Below are 24,463 nucleotides of genomic sequence, written 5' to 3'. Positions count from 1 at the left end.
CCCTGTGGAGAGCAGTCTGAAGTATTCTCCAAAGGCTAGAAGTGGACCTACCCTATGACCTTGCAATTCCTCTCCTGGGGATATATTCAAGGAACCAAAAACAACCATCCAAAATGCTATGTTCATAGCAGCACATTTTGTAATAGCAAAAACCTGGAAGCAGCCCAGGTGTCCAACAACAGATGAGTGGCTGAGTATGTTGTGATATATATATTATTCAACTATTAAAAATGATAATTTCACTTTTCACTTTCTTCAACTCATATTGGACAGAGCTTGAACGAATCATGTTAAGAGAGATCAGCCAGAAAGAGATGGATGAATATGAGATGATCACACTCATAGACAGAAGTTGAAAAATAAGAACAGAAGAGAAAACACAAAGCATAACTTGGACTGAAGTTGGTATATTGCAGAAAAGCAAAAGACTCTGGGGTGGGTTGGAAGGTTCTGGTCCTGGAAGACAGGAGGACCTAGTGAAGTTTGAATTGTTATGTGGAAAACTGGGAAATGTTACACACGTACAAACTACTGTATTTTATTTTACTGTTGACTATAAACCATTAATTCTCCAATGAAGAAATTTAAAAAATAATTAAAAGTAAAAAATAAAAAAGATGAGAGAGAAGAAACAAGATTAATATAAATATTTAATATATGTAAATATTTATATTATAAAATAATTTTATTATTTATAAAATATAAATATTTGTCAGTGTTTTAATTCTTCTGTGCATGTCAAGTTCAAAAATACTGATGATTATTAATACTAACAAATAATATATAATAAAGTAATAAAATATCTTCTCTAATATATATATATTTTTTCTTATGACCTGTCTATAAATATTGAGTGTCCAGAAAGTCATACCATAATCATTTAAATTCTGTGTATAGTAAAAGTTCAAATAAAGCTAAAATAAAAAAAGTTGGTAGATGTAACATGAGTTTGACAAAGATTTGTAACCTGGTTATTAAAATATATTTTAAACTATCACATTATTTTCTCTTCCTCTTTTTGCTTAAACAGAAATAGCTATCAGTGCCTTTTTAGTTGCTACACAGGCAACAAGTTGGCTAAAATTACATAAAGATAAAATTGAAAAGGAAAATATATGTACACCATTCTGAGCCCACCACAAACTCTCAGTTAAGGCATAGCTAGTTTCTAAGCACAACTAGGGAAGAGCAGTGATGTGGGAAGAGGAGAGACTTGTCAGGGCTAAGCACCTGTGAGCTAAGGTTTCATTTTGTGATGCCAGTTCTTGCCTGCTAATCCTGGATGAAGATAAACCTTGATAAAGATAGAACATATTTATTGAAGACATGGATAATTATCAACAACTTCTTTTGTTCTGAAACACTCAGAGACAATAAGCTGTGTTGATAATATAGTAATTTATGAACTGAAAGGTTTTTTAAAAATTATTTTATTTGATACAGACAAATTGAGAGGGAAAGGGGATAAAGGGGAGAGAGACATCTGCAGTCCTGATTCACCACTTGTGAAGCTTCCTCCCTGCAGGTGGGGACCAGGGGCTTGAACCCAGGACCTCACCCACTGAAATGTGTGTGCTTAACCAGTTGTACCACCGCCTGGCCCCTGAAGTGAAAGTTTTTTATAGCTATTTTTGTGTAAGCCAGACTCTGAGGAATTTCTCTGGTTACATAAATATGGACTTATCCAGTTACTGTTCTCTTTTTTTTTTTCTCCATACTATTTGTCTCTTTTATTTCCTTCTCTATAGGTCATGTGCTGTGACTTTATGACCAGTAGGTCATTATATTTATGTCCAATTTATGAATTTCCAACTGCTGAAAATGTCTTTTATATAAATGCTGAGATGTGTTTCTCAGATGTTTAGCTAGTATGATTCACATACAGGGATTCACCACACTTATGCTGAATCCCACATGATAACGCAAGCATTAATTGTTCAAATGTAAAATGATAGGCCATCCTGATTGTAAAAATGGCATGCTTTTTATGTCTCTTTAAGTAATATGCTTAAAATTAATTTGATAAAGTAATGTTAAACATGTGCTTTTTTCCTCTAAGACTCACTTCACTTTTAAAGTGCCATTTAAAGTGCCCATTTCCTGAAATGTGGGCTTCATCATGAAACTATATTTTACTCTCTAAAGAATATGAATCTTAAGGTCTGGCAGTGGCACATCCAGTTAAGCATGTATGTTATAGTAATTATGGACCCAGGTTTGACCCTTGCTCTCCCACCTACTGAGTGGGAAGCTTCACAAGTAGTGAAGCAGGGTTGCAGATGTCTCTCTTTCTCTCTCTATTTACCCTTCCACTCTTAATTTCTCTCAAAAGTAAATTAAAAAAATAAAATATTGAAAATAGAATCTGATTTTTGATGTGATGTGATATAATGTACATTTGCTTGTTAATTCTTATTACTATAAAATGAGTACATAAATATGTCTTAAAATTTTGTTAGCAGCTATCAGATCTACTAGAAGTACACATGTGAGAAACAGTTTATATTTCAACTTTACCTGAACTCTGTGACATACGTACAGTATCTGGAATTGGCCTCTACATCCAGATAGTTTTTTATTTTCCCTCTTTTGATCACAACAAGGTAAATGATTCACTTGCTTTCCATGATAACTCTTAGGAAAGTTTGTCAGTTACTTCTTCTCTGGCCTAGATCCTTCTCTTGAATGGTTGCTGACTCTAATTGGGTGGGTAACCCCTTGACATCCATACTCAACACACCTCCAGTTCAATTTATTCCCATCTCCTCCTGCAAACCTTCAAAACCATCTCCTCCTTCTATATTCTATGCCCTAGAGAATGTCAACTCCACCCAACCAGTACCCCTCAGAAAGAACTTAATGCCCCCTCTACTCAACCAATGTACACTTAATTAGACCACGAATACTATAATTGTTCCTTTATTATTATTTTATTTATTTGACAGAGACAGAAATTGAGAAGGAAAGGAGCTAGAAAGGGAGAGAGACACAGAAAGATTCTTGCAGCACTGCTTCACCACTCTGGAAGTTTCCCTCCTGCAGGTAGGAACTGAGGGCTTGAATCTGAGTCCTTGTGCATTTTAACACATGTACTCAATGGGTTCACCACCACCCCACCCTAATTGCTTCTCTTGACTGTCTCACCATGTATATTCTCCCTATACCACCTGTACTCCTCCTGTGGAGATTTCAAGACTTTTGAAATCCCTAATACTTACTCAAGCCTACTCTTCACTAAAGCTAGGTATTTTCCAATATGGCATTGAGATAAAGTTCTTTGCTCCTCATAAGTCTTTAAATATCCCAAATTTCCAACATTCCATAAAGAACTTTATATTGACCCTGATCTCTCTCATCAAATGATTTTGTTTCTTACCATAACCAATACTTACTATCTATAACAGGATACATCCCACAGTAATTATATATTTTCTGAATATGCCATGCATTTTCAGACTTACCTACTTTTGGATAACTTATTCCCTTCTCTTAACTAGCCTTTCCTCCTTTATACATCTGAAAATTGTTCAGTATTCCTTCAGGACTAATTTCCTCACTGTGTTTTTTCTTAATATTTACCTTCCTCGGGAGTTGGGCTGTAGCACAGCAGGTTAAGCACAGGTGGCACAAAGCACAAGGACCGATGTAACAATCCCTGTTCGAGCCCTGGCTCCCCACATACAGGGGAGTTGCTTCACAAGTGGTGAAGCAGGTCTGCAGATGTCTTTCTCTCCCCTCTGTCTTCCCCCTCCTCTCTCCATTTCTCTCTGTCTTATCCAACAACGATGACAACAATAATAACTACAACAATAAAACAACAAGGGCAAAAAAAGGGAATAAATAAATAAAATAAATAAAAAATACTACCAACAGAATGATTACTGAAATGAGATAACCAACAGAAAAGAACTTCAAAAAGGTTAGAGAAAGTATGAATGAAGTAATGACAGAAGTCTGAAAGATGAAAAGTACAGTAAAAAATACATATGGTAGAGGGGAACACCCACAAAAACACAGAAACTAAAGATCAAAGCCAGGAGCTGGTAGACAGGGTAGAAGAAATCATAAAATAAAATAGACTGGAGAGATAGCATGATAGCATGATAGTTATATAGAAAAGACTGAGGTCCCAGGTTTAATCCCCAACACCAACATAAACCAGAGCTGAGCAGCGCTCTGGTTAAAAGAAAAAGTTAAATTAAAAGGCAAAAAGAACTAAGATTAAGATAAAACAAGAGAGTTGAGGGGGATATCAGGAGAAACTATATGTGCATCAAATGGATTTTCAAGTAGAGCAGAGGTCATCTCCATCAAGAATAACATCATAAACCCTCTTGTGGGCCTCTACAGGACATTGCTCTCAATGTAGAACAACAATGGTAGAAACTGCCCCATTCTCTGAAGGGAAGCTGGGTCAGCATATTCTGCCACTCAAGGTCCTGAAATGAGTGCAGCCTAGAATGTTCCTAGCTAACACCAATGAATGCAAGCTGAGACCTACAGGGATGCAGAGGCTACACAGGCTCCTGTGCTAAATATGAATAGACATGGGCCCTAGGTCAGATCAATGGAATTTACAGTTAATAATTTATATATACTTTTACTATATTTGGGATATTCTCTCTGTCCTGATCCAACTTTCTAGTCTTTTTTCCAACTCTGACACCATCTTTCCAGACAATACATTCAGCCCACCTGCATGTTAGCTGTTAGGCAAAAATTAGTAAAGTCATGGGCCCTTTTGGATATACTTAAAATAGACTTCCTAGCTCTTTCCAACATGAAGACCCCAATTTTCATCTGCTATACTTTACCTTTAGGTTCTTAATTACTTTAAAACAATGTTCTGCTTTATATCTTAATACTTTTTCCATAACTAAGTTGCTACCATGATGCCAACCTGACTTCCCTGGGAAGAGGATATCACCAGTATGTTCTGGAACCCCACCTCCTCAGAGCCCTACCCCACCAGGAAAAGACAGAAACAAGCTAGGGGTATGGATCGACCTGTCAACACCCACGTCCAGCAGAGAAGCAATTACAGAAGTCAGACCTCCTACTTTCTGCTCCCCATAAAGACCTTTGTTCCATACTCTCAAAGATATAAAGAATAGGGAAACTCCTAATGGAGGGGAGGATCTATGGAACTCTGGTGCTAAGAATTGTTGGAGGGGAAAGAGACAGAGAGACAGCTGTAGCCCTGCTTCACCACTTGTAAAGCTTTCCCCCTGCAGGTGGGGTCTGGGGGCTTTAATCCAGGTCCTTGCACATTGTAACGTGTGCTCAACCACTCACCCCCAATTTTGTCTTTCCTTGTAAAGAAAAGGGACATTTTATTCTAACCTAAAGTAAGGCAGCTTGTGTCAGCCCCACCCTACCACCACTTACTACAATTAGAAAGTTGTTTTATTTCTCCATTTCCACATTCATCCTCTTTCTGAATTATCTCACGTAACATGATTCCTACCAACTTCATTCAAGATGAGGTGAAGATGAAGAATCCATCATCATTCTTTTTTTTTAAAATTTTTTATTTAAGAAAGGATTAATGAACAAAAACATAAGGTAAGAGGGGTACAACTCCACACAATTCCCACCACCCAATCTCCATCATTCTTAATAGCTGAGTAGTATTCCATTTCATCTGTTGTTGGACACCTAAGGTTGCTTCTAGGTTTTGGCTATTACAAATTGTGCTGCTATAGAAATTTTGCACATATACCAACAACTGCATACCACTAATACCAACAACTAATACCACTAATCTCCCTAATTAAAAAGCACATACTACAAAACAGTGGCATTCTTAACCACTTACTAAAATAAAACATACTGTCATAAAAAAAAAGTTGTATCTATAGAATTCCTTCCAGTCTGAAAAGAAAATCATTTTCAAATAGTCCTTCAGCAGGCTACATTCCTGTGATACTATCTGATAAAAATTTGACTTTTAATTGTCCAGCTTCTAAATGCATGATCCCCACTTTGCTCTGCAAACAAATTAATGCACAGAAATTAATTTCATGTGTTTGATAGTGTCACATATGATAGGGATAAAGCCCTGTGGACATTTTCAGGAAGAAGTCTTTACAGCTTAATCTTTAAACTCCCTGAAGGTAATCTGTAACAGAATCTAGCAGTAGCAGTTTCATACAAGGGAGATGATTTCTCAATCCACACAGTGATTTTTCTAAGTATTCAGATTAATGGTTCTTAAACACTATTGTAAAATCTTTTTCAACTAGCTTATGGTCATGGCTTCCAGTTTCTTCAGTTTATAACCACTAGTCTATTGACTATTCTAGTTCATGGCCACTAACTCCTCTGTAAGAATATCTTTCTGAATCTATTGATTTTTTTTTTCTGACCTCTTTAACTTGACAAGTCTTTAAAGCACAGACATCAATTGGTTATGATGATATGATGAGTACACTAGAGTAAGGACAAATTTTAGATGGATTTTCACTAGGTAAGGCTTCCAATGGAAAAAATACAGAAAGTTCACTTTATTTTTATACTATGTGCGCTTAACCCCGTGTGCTACCACCTGACCCCAAGTTCACTATATTTTTAAGATTCTCAGGTCTGTTACACTACTTTTACAATGGATCAAGGAGAGCTTTCAATGTGTTAGGCAGTGAAAGATCCAAAGATAGGACCTACAGGGAGGAAGTGAAAGGGATAGATTAAGGAACACATACAAAGCAAAAGATGGGCAAGATAATAATTCTGTTCTTCGTGTACTGAATTTAATAGTGAATGCTTGAATGTTGAATTTAGTCTTGAAATCAATGTATTTTTTTCTTATTGTATGCAATATTCAAATTTTCATCCATTATGAAACTTTCTTCTTTTTTTTTTAATACCAAAGAGGAGTTTTTCATGCCTCCTACTTTTTCATCCACCAAATACTAACCAGATAATAAATTCATGCAGTTCAGGAGGTGGCAAAGTGGATAAAGCACTGGACTGTCAGACATGCAATCCCTAATTCAACCCTTGGCATCATGTATGCCAGAGTGATACTCTAGTCCTTTTTCTTTCTCTCTTTATAAAATAAATACATAAACAGATATAGATAGATAAGCAAAGTTTAATGTTAAATGGTGTTTTGTCTCCTCTTTCAAAAATGCAATAAGAAATTCATTAATGTCAGGTACAGTTCCAGCAACTGGCATACATTTGTAAATATTAACTTGTACACTAGTTGAAAGATATCTTAAGACATTGAATAGGTATTAATTAACTGCATATTAATTTATGCTTTATTTTTCCAGGATAATGAGGTAGTTATATACTACATCATTCAAGTGTTACTCAGAAAAATCCATTGATGACAACCACACTTGTATGTCTACTAAGATCATATCTTCAACCACATAATTATTATGGCCCTTTAGGATTTTAAAGATACAGTTAAAGAGACATCACTCCTAATCCAAGTCCTAGACAAACTCGACAATCTCCTAACAATTGTCTTAAAAATCACAACTTAACTTTCCTACTTAAAATCCTGCAGTGGCTTTCCACTGTCCTCCAGATTATCCCTCCTGTCTTTCTTGTCTATTCTTTGTATGTTTTCAGGTCATTATCACATCAAGGTTTCTTTTCTTGCTATCCTGTCTTCCTAAAATTCTCTCCTTCCTGTAGCCCTTCACATAGTTGTTACCTTCTTGTTATCTAAGTCTCTTATTATAATATCTTCTCAGAGAGGCTTGACCACATTCTAGACAGATACCCCCTGAGATACTCTCTATAACACCGGTCCCATCTGTATTTCTTTCAGCGTGATTCTCTCTTCCTGAAACTATTTATTTGTCTTCAACTTCATTGTCTTTTCCTCTCTGGAATGCTTCAGGTATCCTTATGCTTCAGGTATGCTTTCAGGTATCCTTAGTACCTGAAATAATATGGTACACAGCAGACATTAATAAGGTTGAGCTGAATACACTGAATTGTCACTATATGTGAAGTACGGATAGAAGAGACTTGGAAGCATATGTCTTGTGCAACAAAGCACGTGGTAGCATTCTTTATCATGTAAAACCAGAAATATTAGTGAATAGTCATAGTATTTGGGAAATGAGAAAAAGGAAGGAGAAAAAGAATGCATTGTTTATATAAATACAAGTGTAGCATAAAATATGCTGCCATATGCAGTTCATACAAGTATATAGCATACTGAAATGCTTAATACATTTTTCTTGAGTAAATGAATGAATACCTCTGAGTTAAAAGCCTGCAAATGCTTGGAGCAAAGGTGAAAAAAAGGTATTAAACTTTAACTAAGGAGGGCATTTGCATTCCAAAATAAAAGTCTGTGGAAAGGAGGGAAAGTACAGCTTACCTGATGCAGCCCCACATTCAACAGAGCTAACTTTAGTGCAGTTATAATTAAAGTAAAGGATAGCTAATAAGTGTGTAAGTGTACACACTTATTAGCCCCTACATGTTCCTCTTACCAGCTCCCAAATTCAATCCCTGGCATCATATATGCCAGATACTCTGGTCCTTTTTATTTCTCTCTTTATCAAATAAATAAATATACACATAAATAAATAAATGAAGTTTAATATTAAATGGTATTTTGTCTCCTTTTTCAAAATACAGAATAATAAGTTCATTAATGTCAGGCTCTACTTCCTTATATGTGTCATGGGACCAGTCAAATAAATTAGGGGACTGAGTATACATTATTCCCAATATATTACAGTATCTATATTTATATTATATACTATATATGCTACATGTATTGTTATATACATATTTTTTTCATAAAACTAAAATAACTAGGGAGCACCCTGTATCACAATGTTGAATGCTTTAATGCCATGCTTCTTGACCCCTTTTAGTCCTTTATTAAACAGATTAATCTGAGTTATTAACCAAATTAGGGGAAATTTTTTCATTAAAATGATTACTTAGACTAGTACTCTTTTAAAACAGTTTGGGATAGATCAAATTCACGTTGCTTTATTTTCTGTTTTGAGGAGGCTGGGTGGTGGTCTACCTGGTTGAACACACATGTTATTTTCTGTCTTGTTTTATTTTTAGAAATGCTAAGCCAGTTATCAAGGGAAAAGGGATACCTATGAAATGAATGAAAATAATTAATTTCTTAGCAAAGAGGAAATTCAAACCAATCTTACAATCTAAACTGGCATATTTAAATATCAAAACCAGTTTTCACAAGAAATGAATAATCTCTATAAACAGGAATCATCAAGAGTAATAATGAATAATACATATAACTAAACAAGAATAAGATATCCAAATCAACTCTTACCAGGCCACCACCAATGACTGCTACTTTGTGCCTTTGGATGTCAGATGAATCCATAATTGTGGAAATGCTTTTAGTATCCTTGAAGCTCTTGCCACTGAGGAAACTGCTCATACACATGGGTTTCTCCAGGCTTTATACCACCCAGAGTTTACAACAAACAAGCAGTGGTGTTTGAGCAGAGCTAATTTCCCTTGAACTTAGAGGATAACATTTAACCCATTAGTAGTCCAAAGTACAATCAGCTCAGCTTTAAGACAAAAGGGAATTCAATGGAGTAACCAAAATTTGAAGGAAATAATGCAGTCAAATGAAGACTCTTTTATGTGTAAGACACAGATTTTTTTTTAAGCAGTCTTACGACTTTTCTTCTTTTTCTACATAAATTCTTAGTTTCATTTTCGTCCATGGTTAACCATGAGTGACACTTCCCTTTTCTGAAGATCCACAGCACCTTCTACTTCTCCTATAGTGTAAGATGGCATAGTTTCACAAGTGATCTATGAATTGTTCTTGTGACTATAATCTGTTGGGAATTTCATCTTATAAAAAAGAAGAATTAAAAAAGGGCCAGGTGGTGGCACATCCAGTTGAGGACACATTACAATGCACAAGGACTCAGGTTCAAGCTCCTGGTTCCCATCTGCAGGATGAAAGCTCCATGAGTGGAGAAGTTATGCTGCAGGTGTCTCACTTTCTTTTTTTAAATTATTTTTGTTAATTGTATAGAGACAGGCAGAAATAGAGAGGGTAGGGGGAAATAGAAAGGAAGAGAGAGAGAGAGAGAGAGAGAGAGAGAGAGCTGCAACACTGCTTTACCAAGTAAAGCCCCTCCCAGGGGCTCGAACCCAGGTCCTTGAGCATTGTAACATGTGTGCTCAGCCAGGTGCTTGGCCTGCAGGTGTCTCTCTCTCCATTTCTCTTGGCTTCTATCCAAAATAAATAAATAAAATAAAATAAAATAATATAATATATAAAATAAAAAAGGAACTTTATCTGAAACATACTCAAGACTGTCTATAACAGGTAATGTTTCTACTTTTAATATTCTCCTGAGAAAGAGTTTGAATGCTAGACACCTTAGTATCTACTCTATCCATTACCACTAGAGGAGATGGTTTATATGGTTTATATTATGCCTCTTTTTAAAAAAATTGTCTTATTATCTTTATTTATTTATTGGATAGAGACAGTCAGAAATTGAGAGGAAGGGAGAGACAGAGAGGGAAAGAGACAGAAAGACACCTGCAACCCTGCTTTGCCACTCACAAAGCTTTCCCCCTGCAGGAGGGGGCCGGGGGCTCGAACCTGGGTCCTTGTGCATTGCAACATGTGCGCTCAACCTGGTGTGCCACCACCCGACATATATTATGCCTCTTATAAACTCATATTACTGGTTTTGCATTATGTCTCTACTTTTTTCCACGACATTTTAGATGAGATCAGGCGTGTTCAGAGTGGTATGACCACAGACTCACATTATTCTACTATTTAAAAAAAATTGTGTGTGATTTAATAGTGGTTTACTATAGGTTATAAAATAGGGGTACAATTCTATACTGTACCCACCTCAAAAATTTGGTGTGTCCCCATGTTAATTATATGCAAATGTGTACATATATTTATATGTATGTATGTATGTTTCTTTTTGTTCATATTTGGAAATTTGGAATTAAATTTTTATGGACCATGATGCAATGTAAAATAAAGTGAGCATGTTAATGATAATGTGTTCTTACTTCCTCTAGAGAAGAGAGAACTTATATAGGTTTTTCTTTAAAAAAATTTTGTTTTATTATCTTTATTTACTTATTGGATAGAGACAGTCAGAAATTGAGAGGGAAAGGGGTGATAGAGAGGCAGAGAGACAGAGAGACACCTGCAACACTGCAAAGCTTTCCCCCCAAAGGTGAGGACTGGGGGCTCGAACCCAGGTCCTTGCACATTGTAACACGTGCACTCAACCAGGTATGCCACCACTTGACCCCTGAGGTTTTTCAAGGTTATGAAATAGAATGTGGTCCTGGGCAGTGGCACACATGGATGAGCACACATGTTACAATGCACAAGGACCCAGGTTTGGGACCCCACTTCCCACCTACAAGGAGGACACTCCACGAGCAGTGAAGCTGGTCTATCTTTTTCTGTCCCTCTCTATTTCTGCCTCTTCTCTCTCAACCTCTTTCTGTCCTATCAAATAATATAGAGAAGAAAGAGAGATTAAAGGAAAGAAAATGAAAGAAAGAAAGGAAGAAAGAAAGAAAGAAAGGGAGAAAGAAAGAAAAGCTTCTGGGTGATGACTCTCTCAGTAGATCTCACACATTACCAAGTTCAAACCCTTAGTCCCTACTTGCCTATGCAAGTAGGTGAAGCTTCAAGAGTACAGAAGTAGTACTGCAACTGTGTCTTCTTCCCCCTCTCTCTTTCCCTTTTCCATTTACTCTCCCTCCTTCTCTTAAAAAAAAAAAATCTCTGGCAACACTGGAGTCATGCAGGCACACAGTCCTGGTATTTTTGAAAATAAAAAAATTAAATACATAAAAGGCAATGAATTGCAGCATTATTCAACAGTGACCCCTGATGGACAAGTCCATACTTAAATTACTAAAAATTGTTAAATTTTACTACGTATATATCTCTATATATATCTCTCTATATATTTATGCATGTAGTACTATATATTATATATGGCTAGTATAGTCACATGTTATGAAATTCAAAAGACATAAAATGAATACAGAGAATAGTAATTCTTCAAGTAACCCTATCCTGTGGCTACTTACTTCTTCTGTTGAGAGACAACCACTATTTTGGTATTTGGATTACCCTAGAGGCTCATATAGAAGAACCAAGGAATTAAATATTGTGGCCTTGTGGCAACAACAAAACCACATAAAATCTAAGGGTCCCAGATGCTAATAGAAACCTTGGTGAATGGGGTCATGCAGACAAGAAAAGTGAATGTATTTCAGTCTCAAATGGCAAGTCAAGGAGGTTGGCTTACTGATGTGCAAGAGAGAACACCAGAAACAGAAGACAAAGTAATAACATTCTTTGACTTCAAAGGAAGATGAAAAGCATTTAAGAAAAATGAAGCAATTTTTCCAGAGACTGAAGACTCCACAAGGAAAGCAAATGTCAGAGTAGTTGGGGGTCTTAGAAGGAGAGAAGAGAAAGAAAGAAACAGAAACCATATTCAAAGAAATAAATTCAGAAAAATTTCCAAATCTGGGATATTATCAGGATGTAGATATTCAGGAAGCAGAGATAAGTTCCAAATTCCTAAATCCAAACAGACCTACACCGAGACACACCATTGTGAAACTATCAAAGGACAAAGAATTTTTTTTTTTTGTAAACTGACAGGGGAAAGAAGAAAGTGACTTATAATGATATTAACATCAGATTTGCATCAGATTTTTCTGTAAAAATAATGTAATCCAGGACAAAGTGAAGAGATAAATTCAAGATGTTAAAAACAATGGATGCTCCCCCACACCTATGGACATCTAATCTTTGACAAAAGTGCCCAGACTATTAAATGGGGAAAGCAGAGTCTCTTCAACAAATGGTGTTGGAAACAATGGTTTGAAACATGCAGAAGAATGAAACTGAATCACCGTATTTCACCAAATACAAAAGTAAATTCCAAGTGAATCAAGGAATTGGATATTAGACCAGAAGCTATCAGATACTTAGAATAAAATATTGGCAGAACTCTTTTCTGCATAAATTTTAAAGACATCTTCAGTGAAACGAATCCAATTACAAAGAAGACTAAGGCAAGTATAAACCTATGGGACCACATCAAATTAAAAAGCTTCTTCACAGCAAAAGAAACCACTACCCAAACCAAGAGACCCGCCAAAGAATGGGAGAAGATATTTACATGCCATACATCAGACAAGAGTTTAATAACCAACATATATAAAGAGCTTGCCAAACTCAGCAACAAGACAACAAATAACCTCATCCAAAAATGGGGGGGAGGCCTTGGACAGAATATTCACCACAGAAGAGATCCAAAAGGCCGAGAAACACATGAAAAAATGCTCCAAGTCTCTGATTATCAGAGAAATGCAAATAAAGACAACAATGAGGCACCACTTCACTCCTATGAGAATGTCATACATCAGAAAAGGTAATAGCAGCAAATGCTGGAGAGGGTGTGGGGTCAAAGGAACCCTCTTACACTGCTGGTGGGAATGTTAATTGGTCCAACCTCTGTGGAGAACAGTCTGGAGAACTCTCAGAAGGCTAGAAATGGACCTACCCTATGATCCTGTAATTCCTCTCTTGGGATATATCCTAAGGAACCCAACACATCCATCCCAAAAGATCTGTGTACACATATGTTCTTGGCAGCACAATTTGTAATAGCCAAAACCTGGAAGCAACCCAGGTGTCCAACAACAGATGAGTGGCTGAGCAAGTTGTGGTATATATACACAATGAAATACTACTCAGCTGTAAAAAATGGTGACTTCACTGTTTTAGCCGATCTTGGATGGACCTTGAAAAATTCATGTTAAGTTAAATAAGTCAGAAACAGAAGGATGAATATGGGATGATCTCCCTCTCAGGCAGAAGTTGAAAAACAAGATCAGAAAAGAAAACACAAGTAGAACCTGAAATGGAATTGGCATATCTCACCAAAGTAAAAGACTCTGGGGTGGGTGGGTGGGGAGAATACAGATCCATGAAGGATGATAGAGGACCTAGTGGGGGTTGTATTTTTATATGGGAAACTGAGGAATGCTATGCATGTACAAACTATTGTATTTACTGTTGAATGTAAAACATTAATTCCCCAATAATGAAAAAAATAATCAAGAGCAACAAAAGGGAAAATAAATGAAAATATTAAAAAAATAACAACAACAAAAAAAAACAATGGATGCCAACCACATATACTTTATCCTGCAAGATTATCACTCAACTATGAAGGAACAATAAAAACATTATTAGGCAAAAACTAAAGGCGGTTACTGTTACCTGACCTGCCTTGCAAGAATTACTGAGAAAAGTGCTGCAGAGAAAGAAACAAGGAGCTTTTAAAAGGTGATACACAGTAAAACAGATGCAGAAACAAGTTCTAGAAATAGGAGACAACCATGTCTGAAAGGGGAGGAAGAAATGGATTGATGTTGTTCTAACAAGAAATGGTGAAACAAGAACAGTTTATAAAAAAAAACAACTCTTAGATTTAGTCACATATAATACATTTACATAAAGATTATATAATACTTTTATATATAACACATTTATTTGCATACAACCCTCTATGTCTTTCTAAAGGATGTAATTTTCTCTAATACTTTTTACTTTCCTACATCTTTTTTTCTGTTTTTCTCATGCTTCTTATTATATATATTACTTTGAGTTTCTTTAATTTGGTGTTTATAAAATTGTTTTATAATTTTTGTATTCCATTCCAGAGTTGTTTTTTTAATATTTATTTATTCCCTTTTGTTCCCCTTATTGTTTTAGTTGTTATTGATGTCATTGTTGTTGGATAGGACAGAGAGAAATGGAGAGAGGAGGGGAAGACAGAGAGGGGAAGAGAAAGATAGACACCTGCAGACCTGCTTCACCACTTCTGAAGTGACTTCCCTGCAGGTGGGGAGCCGGAGGCTAGAACAGGGATCCTTACAACAATCCTATGCTTAACCTGCTGTGCTACCACCTGACTCCCTCCATTCCAGAGTTTTACCAGTCTCAGTTCTTATTTACCCCTTTCTTTGGAGTAACAGCCACCTCTAGATATCTGTCTCTTTCTTTAGGGCTCATATTTTTATTTATTCTAACATGAATTAAAATTCATTTTAATACTATGTGTTGTATTTCATCCGTTTCGTAGCAACATTTTTCTAGATATTTTATTCACAATTGGAAATTGAAGATTTTTCTTACAATGTATAGTATCTTTAACAAGTGTTTTATCTTCAACTTTGTATTATTTATATTTGAACGACAATGGGACAAATTATTTTAAGAGTTATCTGAGAAAAAAAAGAATTATCTGAGATAATGGGAGACAGTTTCCTCAGTAGAGTACTTGCTTTGCCATGTGTGAAGGCCTGTATTTGCGCCCTGTCACTAAAAGGAAACTCCAGAGAAACATCAAGAGAGCTCCATGAATGGTGGGACAGTGCTGTCATATCTCTAGTATCTCTTCCTTTGTCCTTTTTTCCCCATCACTTACTAAATAAAAAAGAAAGAAAAAAGAAAGAAAGCAAAATTGGGTGCATGAGGTAGCTCAGAGGTATCCTGTACACAAGAGATCTCAGATTATATCTGACTCTGTTTTTTCTTTTTAAAGCAATGCACTCCCCACCCCACCCCACCCCACCCCCCATTTTTTATATGATAGAATAGAGAGAAACTTCCCCTGTCCCTTAGGCCCTGATCTATATCTATGGTCTGTAACTTTGTTAGGGAATATGCCAATTGAAATGAAACTTGGTCATCCATGCATTTGGAAAGGTCTCACCAGATTATTGTAGTTAGAAGGTTGACATCTCAGGTTTGGTGTCTCTGGATATAGTCCAGTGCATGGTGGCACTGGTTACATTGATTTAGTTGAGGTCAGCCAAGGCAATATCATAGGGCAGGGAATCAAGAGACGTGTCAGTGAATACAAGCAAAGTCCCAGAGGTTCTAGGACTTGGAGAAATATGGATTTTAAAGAGAATGGGGAAGATTCCTTGCTGTCTTCAAGTTTAAGAAGGCAATGGATAATTAGAATTATTTGGGAGCTTGGTGTACCTTGAAAATTCTACATTTGGGATTTACTGTGCTGTACACGACCTCACCATGATTTATATCATTTAATGTTATTTACAAATACCTGTATCTTAGATACTGACAGAACCAGTTGATTCTGATCTACCTGGTCTAAGATTGACAGGGTACATGTACACATGTATGCATAAGTTAGGTGAAATTATATACTTCAAAATAAAAGTGCCCAATAGTCTGCTGTGATTATACTTAGACTTAATAAGCTCATCAAGCAAGTAGAAAGACCTAGAGAAGACACTGTAAAGTGTCTAATCACATATTTACTACTTAGGCCTAGACCACTCTGCGATCCTCTACCTCACTTCCCTCAATCACTTTAGCTACTCGATTAGTAAGTAAGAGATATCCCATGTCTCTTCTGACAGCAATGGCATTAATGTCATTCCCTTGATAATATTTAGAAAAAAATATTGTATGTAATTGGCCAAGAGATATAATGGCAAAAGTATATATATTAAATAAAGGATATAGTCTGTTGTGACCCCAACAGGAGTTTGGGACTATTAGCTTATGAATGACACCTGAAGCAGGAACACAGACAATGGAATGTATAAAAGCACAGGACTTGAAGCAGCTCAGGCTCTTTTGGCTGCTGCTTCTTCTCCTTGTCAGAAGCATCTCGACGGAGGTGCTCCAGGTATCCACCATGGCATGGCTACTTCTCCTGGGAACTGAACACGTGTGATTCAGTAAACTTACAGCCACAAGCAACCTATACCTCAGCTGATAATTGTTTATCTTATGGGACTAAAGTTTTGATAACTATACACACACTTTATGGACCTAGCATACTCAAACCCTGATGATAATTACTTTTTGTGTCTTTTACCCATTTCACCCCCAATAAAACCTTATATTGTTTAAACCTGTTCCTGGTGCCCCACTGTAAATCCTTTTCCGTGCCAAAGTCCTAAAGCTAAGCCCCCTTTTAGTTAAAGTTTCAACAACTGTCCCCTACGAGGACCTCTATTATAGTCATCAAACAAGTAAAACACAGTAAATCTTAAGGTTAACCTAGATCCCACTTAAACCCTAGGTCTATTCCTCTCCAAACTGAGGCCCGACTCCATAAATCCAGAACTAGTTTGGATACAAATGACACTAAATAATGTAACAAATGGGAAAAAGCCTAAGCTCATCAGATAAAGAAAGGACTACAAAAGCCGAATAAGGGCAAGAGACTGGTTCATTTTAATGATGGCCTTTTTGGTCAGTACCAGGCCATCCCATCATCTGGGGATCTAGTCAAGGAATCTTTAGATTTCCATAAAGATATGATGAGCCTAGCCTCTAATAATAGATCCTTCTCTTCATCATCACCGTTAGGAACATCATCATAAGCACTCTTGTGGGCCTCTCTAGGACTTTGTCTTCGTTGTATAGCAACAGTGGTAGGGACTGTTTCACTCTCCGAAAGGAGGCTGTATCAGTATACTCTTCCACTTGAGGAAGACTGGTCCTGAAATAAGTGCAGCCTAGAATGCTCCTAGTGTGACTGTGGACTGCAAGCTCAGACTGACAGGGTATCAGAGGTCACACAGGCACCTGTGCCAAATATGAATATATATTGGTCCTACCTCAGTTCGATGGGGTAAACAGTTAATGGTATTTATATATTTTCCTCATATTTGGAAGCTGCTCTCTGCCATAATCTTCCTAGTCAGCTTTCTAGCCCTATTTTCAACTCTGACACCATCTTCCCAGACAATATTTTTAGTTCACCTGCATGTTATCTATCAGGCTCAGGCAAAAATTACTAAAGTCATGGGCCACATGGAACATATAGACTTCCTAGATTCTTCCCTCACCCCAGAAGACCCCTAATTTCACCTGCTCTGTTCCTACCTTTGAGTTCCTGTTTATTAAAAATTTTTTGCTTTTTCTGCTTCATATCTTACCACCTTTCAGCCACCCAGTTGCAGATGCTACTATGATTCCATCCTGAGTTCCCTGGGCACAACTTCTGTCCTGAAGTGTCACCTTTCCAGAACCCTAATCCATTAGGGAAAGATAGACAGAAGCTGGGGGTATGCATGGACTTGCTAACATCCATGTTCAGCAGAGAAATAATTACAGAAGCCAGATCTTCCACCTTCTGCACCTCATAAAGAATTTTGGTCTATAGTCCCAGAGGGATAAAGAATAGGGAAGTTTCCAGTGGAGGAGATGGGACATGAAACTCTGGTGGTGGAAACTGTATGGAATTGTATCCCTGTTATCTTACATTCTTATTATTAAATCACCAATAAAAAATTTTAAGGAAAGGCTAGAGAGAGATTTAGAGGGAGGGGAGACAGAGAAGAGAGACATATTTGTACTGTTTCATCACTTATGAAGCTTCCACCTACAATTGAGGACTAGGGTTTTATTCCCAGGTCCTTGCACATGTGCACTCAACCACTCACCTCCTCTGTATTTTCCCTCCTTTTTTTGTTTCGTATTTTCCCCTTTCCTCTCTCCTTCTTCCTTCCTCTTCTTCTTCCTCTTCCTTTCTCTACCCCTCCTCCTCTTCCTTCTTTTCCCTTCTCTCTCTCTCTCTCTCTCTCTTCTTTTCTCTCTCCCTCTCTCCTCTTCATCAGAGAAATTTTCAGCTCTGGATTGTGGTGTCTGGCCTCAGGAATTGGAATCTTCTGCACAATGATTGTGTTATCTTGCCCTGCACCCTTCATTTAACAAAGGTGTGTGTGTGTGTGTGTGTGTGTGTGTGTAAGCACGTATGGTGTGTATGGGGGGAGAGATACAGACAAGGAGATAATTTGTTCAGTTCTTTGTATGCAAAGGCTTTTATTGCTATAATTTATATCTGTTAACAAATGACCTGCATTTCTCTAAAAGACAACTAATAGATGGTTGTCACTCATCTGTGTATTATAAATAATTAAAACACATGAACTTGTAGAAATTATGTAGCCAAACTGCCAACAAAACTTTATGAAAACTTTGTTGGTTATCCTGTGGGGTTAAGGGGTAGAAGGGGGTACAGAACTGTGGTGGTAGGTACAGTGTACCCACCAGCATATCTTCTGTGATCTTATGGATCTTGTAGTCCATTATTAAATCACTAACAAAAAATAAAGCAGAAAAAAAAATCTAGAGGAGAATACCACCAGAATTCTGTAAGTATATGAGTCTCTTGCAGCTCACTTTTTTCTGTAGGTCATCTCCATTCCTATATGCACTCCTCATATAGTTTCATTCTGCCTTTTTTTAAACTTTATTATGAATGAATTTGTCATTTTATTTCTTTGATACTTCTTTCCTCAATATTAAGTTGCTTAATATCCAGCTGTAAGGTTGGAGAGATCACTGAATATTGCCAGTTCCTTACTATGCATGTGGTCTAGCTTCTAGTCCATAATGTAAATTAATTTTACCACTAGGCAAATGACATTTAAGTTATCTTACTAATAAAATTTTAATCCCATTTTCTACTGTTAATGGTATGCAGAAATATACTAAAATTTTTTTTTACTAGGTGGGCTTCGTGCATATGCAATTTTATGCTTCTGGGTGCTTTTTCATTCAGAGAAACAGAGAAACAGACAGAGAGAGGGGTCCAGTGGTGGTTAATCACACATGTTACAATGTGCAAGGACCCAGGTTTGAGTCCACAGTTCCCTCCTGCAGGGGGAAAACTTTGCAAGTGGTGAAACAATGATGCAGGTATCTGTCTCTCTCCCTCTCTATCACCCCCTTCCCTTTTAATTTCTGGCTGTCTCTATTCAATAAATAAATAAAGATATTGTTAAAAAATTAAAAAGATGTTTACTTATTTTAAAGAGAGAGAGAGAGAGAGATAAAGAGAAAGGGTAAAACACCATAACACTAGAGTTTGTTTCCTGTGACTTGACATCATCTGGTGTAGTAACTCCAATTTGTCTCACATACATAGCAAGACAGGTGCCCTACCCAGTGAGATAGTGAACATTTTCTGATCCCTATAGTTAGTTTTTGTTTGTTAATCTTCTTTTCAGCAGTATTAAAACTCTTTGATTCTTTAATGATAATGTTCAGTTATTTGTTAATTCATAAGACATCCTTTTCAAACAGAGTGACTCTAAAATATAGTTTTTATATAATGTTTTACTTATCAAATGTTTAATATTTATTTTCTATGTATTTTATTAATTTAAAACATCAACATTGTTGGGAATCGGGCAGTAGTGCAGTGGGTTAAGTACACATGGTTCGAAATGCAAGGACCAGCGTAAGGATCCCGGTTCTAGCCACTGGCTCCCCACCTGCAGGGGCGCTGCTTCACAGGCAATGAAGCAGGTCTGCAGGTGTCTATCTTTCTCTCTCCCTCTTTGCCTTCCCCTCCTCTCTCCATTTTTCTCTGTCCTATCTAACAATGATGACATCAATAACAACAACAATAGTAACTACAGCAATAATAAAAGGGCAACAAAAGGGAAATAAATAAATTTTAAAAAATATTTTAAAAAATCAACATTGTTGGGAATAGTAAAATTGTAATTAAACATTTGATTAGGATATTATTTAATTTTTTTTAAATGCCAGAACATTGCTCAGATCTGGCTTATGGTGGTGTGAGGGATTGGACCTGGGATTTTGGAGCCTCAGACATGAAAGTATATTTGCATAACTACTATGCTACCTACCTCCACCTATAGGTTAATGCATTAATTAATAGATTGCTTTGTTGCCTTTTTCATTCTCATACTTTTGAAGTGGATGGATTATTGTCTCACTTGATCTAAAAAACTCAGTTTGCTTAATAATGATTTATTAATTTAAGTAACTCCTGTGCCTTGCAGTTTTATACCTGGCCTACTCTTCTTTTATTTGTCATGGCCCATTCTCAGTGTTTATGTCTGAAAATAAAAAAGGAGGCACAGACAATGAATAGAAAAGGAAACAGTATATAAATTAGAATGGGACTTATACTTTATTGATTTATTTTTTATATTTTTTATTTTTATACTACAGAATTACATGTTGAAGGGGGTTTGCATCCACACCAGTCCTACCACCAGAGTTCTGAATCTTTACTCTCCCCACTGCAATCCACCATTGTTCACCTAAAGTTTTAGACATGGGCCAACCATCTTCTCTATAACTATCTGTTCACATTTATACATAGCTACCCCTTCTTTTTCTGATTCACTCCTCTCTTTCCCTCTAAGCCACTCATGACATCATAACTACCTCCATCTGTCTCTCTCCTTTTCCTTCTCTCTCTCTCTCTCTCTGGGTGCTGATGGAGCTGGAGTGCAGAGTCCTCTTATCTTCATCCTATCACTTCTCCCCCACTGGAAGTCTAGATCAAGGCTGTTTATGGGAAGCAGAAGGTAGGAGTTCTGGCTTCTGTAGCTGCTTCTCTGCTGAGCATGGGTGTTGACAGGTCTATCCATACCCCCAGCCTGTTTCTATCTTTCCCTAGTGGACCAGAGCTCTGAAGAGGTGAAGGTCCAGGACACATTGATGAGGTCATCTGCCCAGAGAAGTCAGGTGGAGTCATGGTAGCATCTGCAGCCTAGTGTCTCGAAGGTGGCGTGACCCAAGTTGAGACAACATGGTTAATGAACAGGAACCAGAAAGTAGGATCAGAGCAGATGAGCTTATGGATTTTAGGGTAGAAGAAAGCTTGGAGAAGCATTTTAGGCATGTTCCTGGGGGCATACAACAATAATATTTTTGCTTGAGTTTGGTAGCTAGCATGAGGTTGGATGAGAATATTGTCTGAGAGAATGGTGTCAGAGTGGAGAAAAGGGCTAGAAAGTTGGATTAGGGAAGGGAGTAGCTCTCATTCTTATAAAAAAGAATTTTGTGGCTAACATTAACTATTTACCTCCATCCACCTCCTCCATGGCCCACATGTAAATGCATATTTATATTTAGTGCCAGAGCCTGTGTAACCTCTAAGTCCCTATTGGTCTGAGCTTATAGCTCATAGTCACATCTGGGGAACATTGCAGGATATACTCATTTCAGAACCAGTTTTTGTCAAGTGGCAGGATAGGATACTCAAAACCTCCCTTCAGAGACTGCGGTTATCTCTACCATCATTGCTTTATGGTAGAGCCAAGGTCCTAAGAGGGCCCACAAGACGCTGTTCCTTATGGATGTGACCAGTAGTAGTGGAGAGAGGGACCATTTAGAGGTCTAGGCCCATCATATGTGTATGGGAGTCCAAGGAGTCCCTAGCTAGGACCCCTGATGATTGGATGGTGTGATATTGACCAAACAGGCCATTATTAAGTGGGCCAGTCTTTTGCCCTTAGCCAACTTTTGTAGTCCTTTCTCTATATGATTATCTTAGATTTTCTCTCAGTTGTTTAAGCATTGAATATCATTTGTTGTGCCCAACCTGAGTTAGGTTTTAGGGATCTATCTTCTTTGGGCCTTTCTGCTAGGCTAGGACTTATTCTTTATAATGTGCTAAAAAATGTAAGAATATAGTTAATTTCTCTCTACTAGTGGTCCACTTTTTTTTTTTTAATAGAAGAAACAGGAAGGACTATATAAATCTAAGCCCTAGAGGCTGCATGTCGGTGTACCTGGTAAAGTGCATGTTACTATGGAAAGGACCCAGGGTTCAAGTCCCTGTCACAAGTGGTTCATGAGTGGTGGACCGGTGCTACAGTTATCTCTTGATCTCTCTATGCCCACCATCCTTTTCAATTCTCTCTGTCTTAATGAGTAAAAGGTGGGGGAAAGGATACTGGGTGTATAGAATAGTGATAACCCTGGTCAAAAGCATATAAATAATAAAAAATAATGACAAACAAATAAAAATAAGCTCTGTGGAGTTTTCTCATTTACAAGTGAAGAACAACCAAAAAAACAGTGCTAAGAAAGAAATAAATAAAGAAGGAAAGTAAAAAAGAAAGAAAGAGTAGCCAAGTAGCTTGTGCAAGCAAGGGAGCAGGGTCTGATTCAATATTGCAAGAGTCAAAGATCAAGAAAGAGCTATTTCTAGGGGAAATTTGTGTCAATTGCATCACTACTGCTGCAAAAAAAAAAAACATTGAAATCTGTTCACTGGATTTGTGACTTGATAGTCCTGGTGACCTTGAGAAAAACAGTGCCAGTGTTAGTGAAGTGAGGTGACTGAGACAGACTTAGAAGCTGAAGACAGAGAGATAGTGAACAAATATGTCCTAGAAATGGGGTGGTGTAATGTAAAGTCAAGGCAGTTTTGTTTTGCTTGTAAACATGGAAGACTGTACAGTAAGTATATATAGTGTTAATTTATGGCAATAAACCAGTAAGTAGAAATAAGCCAATGTAAGAGAAAGGATTTTAAAAGAACAAAACCCTTGAGAGAATATGGAATGCAGTCCTTCAGTGAAAAAAACTGAATTATTTATTTTTTTCTTGGGTCTTAGTATTTTTGTTGCTATTGATAATTTTAGTGTTTTTTCAAACTTATTGTCTGTGAACTTCGCCACTTTTTCTTTTCTTCCGTAGTACTCGGGGCTTTACACCTCACAATCTCACAGCTTCCAGAAACCCTTTTACACTTAGAAAGAAAAAGAGAGAGGAGGAGGAAAGACACTATAGTGGCAGCGCTTCCTTCTGTGTCATAGCACCCCCCATATGGTACTGAGATTTGAACCTGTGACACACACATGGCAAGGCACCTACTCTAGCTAGTGCACTAGAGTCTGTCCAGTCCATAGTTGCTTTTCCTAGTTGCAGTATGATTTGCTGTATGCTACTGATACTTTCCTGTGTGCCACACACGATTTACTATTTGCATATATTTTAAGATGATTACCACATTCGTTACTACACAAAGTTACAATATTTTTCCTTAGGGGTTCAGTGACTGCAAGACCCCACCACCTTCCTACTGACCATATTTATTTATTTGTTTATTTATTTATTTATTTATAGAAGAAAAGGGGGGGAAGAGAGATGGAGAAGGAGAGAAGCAGAGACTGTGGTACTGTTATACCACCCATGAAACTTCCCCCCATAAGTGAGGACAGGGAACTTGAACTTAAATCCTCACTGTGGTAAGGTGTGTACTCTAACAGGTTTTCTACCACCTTCCCAACATTTTTCTTTTCTCGTGATGAGAAACTTTAAGATGTATTCTCTTGGAAACTTTAAAATGTATAATACTTTATTACTGACTATCATCACAATGCTTTATACTACATCCTCATGATAAATAAATAAATAAAGGTTTGTATCTCATATTTTAAAGGCATCATGCTAATTGAAATAAATTGCCATAGAAAGACAAATCCTGGGTGGAGGGGTAGATAGAATAATGGTTATGCAAAGAGCCTTTCATGTCTCAGGCCCCAAAGTCCCAGATTTAATCCCCTGCACCACCATAAACCAAAAATGAGCAGTGCTCCAGTTAAAAAAAAAAAAAGAATAAAGAAAAAAAGAAAGAAG

General features: G+C 37.1%; 1 protein-coding gene across 1 annotated transcript in view; it reads right to left on the bottom strand.

Annotated features, from left to right (window-relative positions):
• The window catches only part of KMO (kynurenine 3-monooxygenase), a 53,054-nt gene extending 43,607 nt beyond the window's left edge, over positions 1–9,447 (bottom strand). Inside the window, exon 1 of the mRNA XM_016192320.2 lies at positions 9,287–9,447. Coding sequence (XP_016047806.1) covers positions 9,287–9,403 — 117 coding nt within the window. The 5' untranslated portion in view covers positions 9,404–9,447. The remainder of the gene's footprint in view (positions 1–9,286) is intronic.
• Positions 9,448–24,463: the final 15,016 nt, after the last annotated feature.

Source organism: Erinaceus europaeus, chromosome 6, assembly GCF_950295315.1.
Source record: "Erinaceus europaeus chromosome 6, mEriEur2.1, whole genome shotgun sequence".
In the NCBI taxonomy this organism is placed as follows: domain Eukaryota; kingdom Metazoa; phylum Chordata; class Mammalia; order Eulipotyphla; family Erinaceidae; genus Erinaceus; species Erinaceus europaeus.
Note: the sequence above shows the minus strand (reverse complement) of the source record. Positions and strands in the feature narration are given on the sequence as shown.